Source organism: Prionailurus bengalensis, chromosome D4 (genome assembly GCF_016509475.1).
Source record: "Prionailurus bengalensis isolate Pbe53 chromosome D4, Fcat_Pben_1.1_paternal_pri, whole genome shotgun sequence".
Classification (NCBI taxonomy): domain Eukaryota; kingdom Metazoa; phylum Chordata; class Mammalia; order Carnivora; family Felidae; genus Prionailurus; species Prionailurus bengalensis.
Genome location: NC_057359.1, coordinates 50,763,873 through 50,770,389, shown reverse-complemented (window position 1 = coordinate 50,770,389; position 6,517 = coordinate 50,763,873). Strand labels below are relative to the sequence as shown.

At 41.7% G+C, this 6,517-nt stretch overlaps 1 protein-coding gene across 3 annotated transcripts in view; it reads left to right on the top strand.

Moving 5' to 3' along the window:
• Positions 1-6,517, top strand: part of C9orf72 (C9orf72-SMCR8 complex subunit) — a 28,700-nt gene that overhangs the window by 231 nt on the left and 21,952 nt on the right. Inside the window, exons 1-2 of one of the 3 annotated variants that reach the window (XM_043567448.1) lie at positions 65-136; positions 5,247-5,734. In XM_043567448.1, coding sequence (XP_043423383.1) covers positions 5,291-5,734 — 444 coding nt within the window. In that variant the 5' untranslated portion in view covers positions 65-136; positions 5,247-5,290. Of the gene's footprint in view, positions 1-64; positions 137-2,010; positions 2,227-5,246; positions 5,735-6,517 lie in introns of those variants that run through there. The other 2 variants (XM_043567447.1, XM_043567449.1) reach the window with 2 other exon arrangements.

The window sequence follows — 6,517 nt, the reverse complement described above, 5'->3', positions numbered from 1 at the left end:
GGGCCGGAACACGAGCGAGGAGCCGGGCCCTGGGGCGGGGCCCTGGGGCGGGGCCGGGGGCGGGGCGGGGTGGAGGCCGGGCTGCGGTTGCGGTCCCGGCGCCCGCGGAGGCTGAGTCGCTGGTGGTGGCGAGTGGGTGAGTGAGAAGCCGGCGGGCCGGCGATTGTTTGGGGTCGGGGTCCTGGGACCGTGCGGGGGCGGTCGCGGCGGCACCTATCCTCCGGGCTTGGTTGGTCCTCCCTGACCGAAACCCGGCATCAGGTTTTCCAGCTGGTGACTAGTGGAGTTGCCTCCATCCGGGCCCCCGCCTTCCCGGCAGCGGCGGCAGGGAGACTAGGGCTGCAGACCGGGCCTCTAGCCGGCTTTCCAGCCCGCAGCTCCCGAGCCGTCCCCTTTCAGGAATCCTATGTGAGACCCAGAGGGGCCCGCCGCACCACCTGCACCGCGGGTTCGAGGGAAAGGCGCCTCCGGCACTGAGAGGCCTGGTCCTGGGGAAGGCCAGGGGCGGGTGGTGCGCGGTGAACCCCGAGTCGGGGTTCGAGAGGAGATAACTGCGGGGTGGGATGGTGGCCCGGGTTATACCACATAGCTACCCAATTGGAATCGAAGTTTCTAGAGATTGCTGATGCCTTGTAAATTTGGGGAGCGATTCTAGACTGGGCTGTGCTCCCACTGTATGGGTCATGACTTGCTTCACAGCTCCGAGGTTACACAGACTTAAAGGAAGTGACCTTTGACTTGAGCATCACTTGGCTGATGGTATCTTTTGCAGAAAGAAGTGCCCTGATTACATGACTACTGTGCCCACACGGGGTCTGAGTCACCCCGTGAACTCACCAGTCTTCTGTATTCAGCAGAGGGAGGTCATGAACTTGCCCAAGAGAGATGGCCCTTTGAGAAACACTGGAGATTGCTAGCTGGGCTCTAGCAAAGTAACAGCCTGGTTGTGGCCAGTGGATAATTTTCGATTCCGACTGTTCCCATCCCTCACCTGTGATGCAAAGCAAGGGGACACAACACGTATGGCATTACTTTTAATTTGTACTTTTAACTGAAAAATACTGATACCATCTTTCTCAGGCTTAAGGAAACTTTTAACATAATGGGAAGAAATCTCACGGAAGCTAGAGTATATTATATGAAAGCTTAATAATACAGAGTCAGAATACTTGGAATACGATGGTGTTATGTGATGCAGATACCCTCAATTAGTTGGAAAATCACCTGGTGATGTCTGCTTTTTATACATCCAAAACAAAAATGAGAGAAATTCTAGACAACGTTGCTGATGGTGCACTAAGCCAGCACTAACCTGCTCCAGGAAACAGTGCATTGGAGCTAAAGATTTTTTTTTCCCTCTTTATAAAGTTGATAAAATAGTCTCTTTATTTGGCTCTGTTAGCAGTCCAAAATTTGCTTTGTGAGGGAAAGAAGTTAAAAAAACAAAAAAAAAACCCACAAAAAACAATGAAGACTCCTGTCTTTCAAGCCTGCCCTAGGGCCCTGTGGTAATTAAGTAGTTCTAAGGAGCTGTGTGGGTTAGGCTTCCTATTATGTGAGAAACTTGGATCTGTCAGAGATAGCCTGATAGTGATATCCTAAACTTCATTTCCGAGTCTCGCCTGATAAAAATTTAGAAAGTGTTGCCCACAGTCTGGTGTTAACAAACAGTTCTCTGTCATTAAAGCTGGCCTGAGCATCATCTGTTTTAGGAAGTGGGCTGGTTAAGGATCCTGCTTCTTTTCAGGCTGGGAGAAAATAAACTGAAAGCATGGTCACAAGAAATGTGAGCCTTATGATGGCACAGTTCTGATTTACAACAGCAGTGGGCCAGCCAACTTTGTAAATACCGGTGAGAGAAGAGACGGCTGATTTTTAGCAAAAGTTTAAGAAAAAGCAAAGCTTCAAACCTACTACTCTGCCAGAAGTTTTACAGATGGTAATTAATATAATCTTTATGCCTGCATATGTTGGATGATTTTCAGTAAGTATATTGGTACATCCTCATGAACCCTATTCTTTGTTTACAGGAGTGGCAAGCCACCGTGTCACCCAATTTGGATCCTGGCTTCCCTCAAAAGACTCTTATGGCTATTGCTTGATTACCTTCTGGAGTAGCCAACTACATATAGATATATAGATAAAAGACTATTGGTTTTGGCCTGATTTTTTGCAGCCACCTTTATATATATGGATTTTCCTTACCAAGTATGATGACTTTTAAGTGTTAGTAAAAGTATTTTTACAGCTCTCCTAACTATTCTTCTCTGTAACATTTCATTTCTCAAAATTATTAATTTTGACAGGATTTTAAGCTGAACAATTCAGCATGGACCTTGTCCTTTCTTTTCTTTCTAATGAGACTAGCAATGAGACTAAATGTAATTAATGGTCTGTGATAGTTGAATTTTCACAATCTGGTAAAAATCTCCCCATCCCCATAATCCAACCAGATTTTGCTCTAGGGCTCAGTTCGGTTTTAGGAAATGCTTCTATTTTCAATGTAATGATGAAATGTTTGAGGTAAAGGTTTGTTCTTATGATAATTCATCTTTTTAAAAAAAAATTTTTTTAAGGTTTATTTATTTTGGGGAGAGTGTGAGAGGGGGAGGAGCACAGAGAGGAGGGGGGAAGACACAGAATCGGAAGCAGGCTCCAGGCTCTGAGCTGTCAGCACAGACAGGGTCTTGAACCCATGAACGTGGGATCATGACCTGCACCGAAGTCAGATGCTTAACGGACTGAGCCCGGGGTTCACATGCCCCAAATATTCACCTTTTTTATTCAAAACAGAAGAACAAAAGAAAAATGTTACAATACAATTTTGTGGCTATGTGTTAATCCATCTCCTTGTCCTCCAGTTTGTTGTTTGTTGTTACTAATGATGACAAATAACATCATTACAGTTTTAATTCAAATTACATTCCTGTATTCTGTCATTGTAAACTGTTGAAATTGTATCCAAAACAGTAGATATTGTAAATAAACTAGACAGTGTATGTCCAGTATAGTCTTTTGAGACTATTAAGTTGATATGACACATTAAAAAGTAAACATTGCCTAAATGAATTACAGAACTAAAAGATACATACATAAACTGCCTATTTGTTAAATCATTTCTACACATGCATACAATAAAGTGTTTTTGCAAAGATCCGTATACCTATCCTTGACATGCATGATAAAAATGCTCGTCTAATACTCTAAAAATAGAAGCTACTGCTTTTCAACAGTGTCTGAACTCTTGACAAGATACAGATAAAATTCTTTAAGTAAATGAATTGTAGTTACAGATCAAATGTACCTCCCAAAGCAGTCCTGCAATCAAAGATAGGTATATCATAACTAACCTATTAATTGCTATCCTTTATCATTATGATGAACACATTCCACAATTTTAGACTTGGTTAAATGGTTCTTTTGGTTTAAATAGTTTCTTATGGTTCTTTTCATTTTGGGTCTTTAAATATATGCATTCAATTGTTTTTAAAGATTTTGTTTTTAGGGGCGCCTGGGTGGCTCTGTTGGTTGGGCAACTGACGTCGGCTCAGGTTATGATCTCACAGATCGTGAGTTCGAGCCCCACATCGGGCTCTGTGCTGACAGCTCAGAGCCTGGAGCCTACTTCGCATTCTGTGCCTCCCCCTCTCTCTACCGCTCCCCTGCTCACGCTCTGTGTCTCTCTGTCTCTCAATAATAAATAAATGTAAAAAAAAAAAAAAAAGATTTTGTTTTTAAGTAATTTCTTTACTGGGATTCAGACCCACAACCTCAAGATCAAAAGTCACATGCTCCACCAACTGAGCCAGCCAGGTGCCCCTCAGTTTTAATATTAGGCAAAGAATTATCCATTTTCCACTAATATCACATAGAGTATGTACCTTAAGAGTGTTATATTTCAGTGGGTTAAGATGTATGAGACCTCGATTCTTGCCTGACTCTGTGACCTTGGGCAGTTTGCTTTTGTCTCTGTGTGTATTATCTCAGTGGTTTGAAAGGCTTGGCCAGTATCCCATCCAGTCACTGTGCTCTTTACATGTTCTAAATAACTAAAGTTTTTTTTTTTTTTTATTTTAGCCATTTAGCATAGAACTCTCTTTGTAATGAACTCAGTGCAATGCTACACTGCTTCCTTAAATTTAAGTAGCATATTAAATGTATTTATCTTCCTCTTGATGTTTCAGTGTCATGTTAAACACTGAATTGGGCTTTAGTACCCTGAGAACTTGTTGAGAATAACAGGACTTTTTGCTCATTTTTGTTATGGTCCCAGATTGTTGTGTTTTTGTTTCTTGTTTGCTTTCCTTCCTCCCTTCTTCCCTGTCCCCCACCCCCCACCTCCAACAGCTTTAGGATGTTTTTATTGACAGGTGTCTTTACTTGTTCTAAGACTGCCATAACAAAGTACCACAAACTGGGTAATATAAAACAACAACAGTTTATTCTCACAGTTTTGGAAGCTGGAAGCCCAAAATAAGGTGTCTATAGGGACATGCTCCTCTGAAGGCTGTAGGGAAGTATCCTTCCTTGCCCCTTAGCTCATAGCAGTTACCAGCCACGTTTGGTTTTCCTTGGCTTGTAGCCATATCACTCCAATTCCTACATCTGTCTTTACACAACCCCATTTCCTCTTTGTCTGTGTGTCTCTAAATCTTTCTCTCTAAGGACACCAATCATTGGACTAGGATCCACCCTCATCCAATATGACCCCATCTTAATTTGATTACATTTATTTTCAAATAAGGTCACACTCACAAATACAGAGGGGTAGGACTTGAACATATATTTTGTGGCAGACATGGTTCAACCCACAACAAGTGTGGTGGTCTGTAGCAGAACCCTCTCCTGCCCAATTTCCTCCTCTTTAGTTGCTGTGGTTTAAGGAGCAAATATCCAGTGATAATAGAATTGCACATAGACTAGATATTTAGGAACAGTGAGAGTCTATTCCATGAGCTGTAGTGTATAGTATTTCATATTAATGTTCAAAGGCCCTTTTTTTTAGGTCATTATTATTTTGGATATCTAAGTATATTCTCTGAATATAGGTGACAATTTACTATGTATCAAGGTTATCATATTCACAAGCATTTAATGTGCACTTGCCATGCTAGCTGGTGGGACATGTTTTCAAATCCTTTTTGACTGAAGAGGAGAAAACCACATAGGCCTTTATCATTTGAGTTTCTGAGCTATGACTTTAAAATTGCTGAACCTAATTATTGATTTTGTATGTCATTGTTTAGATATCCCTGGAGCATTTGGATAATGTGATAGTTGGGATGCAGTGATGTCGAATCTCTGTCCACCACCATCTCCAGCTGTTGCCAAGACAGAGATTGCTCTAAGTGGTGAATCACCTCTATTAGCAGCTACCTTTGCTTACTGGGACAATATTCTTGGTCCTAGAGTAAGACACATTTGGGCTCCTAAGACAGAACAGCTACTTCTCAGCGATGGAGAAATAACTTTTCTTGCCAACCACACCTTAAATGGAGAAATCCTCCGAAACGCAGAGAGTGGGGCTATAGATGTGAAGTTTTTTGTCCTTTCTGAAAAAGGAGTCATTATTGTTTCATTGATCTTTGATGGAAACTGGAATGGAGATAGGAGCACATATGGTCTATCAATTATACTTCCACAGACCGAACTTAGCTTCTACCTCCCGCTTCACAGAGTGTGTGTTGATAGACTAACACATATTATCAGAAAAGGAAGGATATGGATGCACAAGGTGAGTGATTTTTGAGCGTATTAATCATGCTAATCTAGCCATTGAATGTTTATCTTCTGATACATTTATATCTAACTTTTAGAAATTCTATGCAATTAATTACAAGCAGTAGCTATTATTTGCATCTGCCCTATTAAATTTTTTTTTAATGTTTATTTATTTTTGAGAGAGAGAAAGAGAGCATGAACAGAGGAGGGGCAGAGAGAGATGGAAACACAGAATCTAAAGCAGGCTCAAGGCTCTGAGCCATCAGCACAGAGCTCGACGCGGGGCTTGAACCCACAAGCCATGAGATCATGACATGAGCTGAAGTCCGATGCTTAACCCACTGAGCCACCCAGGTGCCCCTGCGTCTGCCCTATTAGATAGATAGGTCTAGTAGTCTGATGTCAGTGATCTTCATAATAACCCTTAAAGGCAGGGGATGATAGCTCTCTGTTATAAGTAAAAAGCTAAAACAGAGAAATTAAGAATATTGTAATAAGTTTTAGAGTATGGGTTTGTCTTGGGAACCTTTAACCATAAAACCTTTTTTTCTTTTTGCGTTGCATGACCCTGTTTTTCACTTAGTACTGTGTGTAGGTACAAGCAGTTCAAAACAAGTGTTTCATAAGCAGCCCGCCATGTAGCCTTTGGTCTCTTTAACTTTACCAAGTTCTGAAATTTGTAAAATGAGATTGGACGAAATGGTTTCTAGGAGACGCTCCTTTTAATTTTGCAGATTGAGCCAGAGGAAATTACTGTCATCCCCTAAATCCTGCAGTTTAATATTTAGTGGTATTT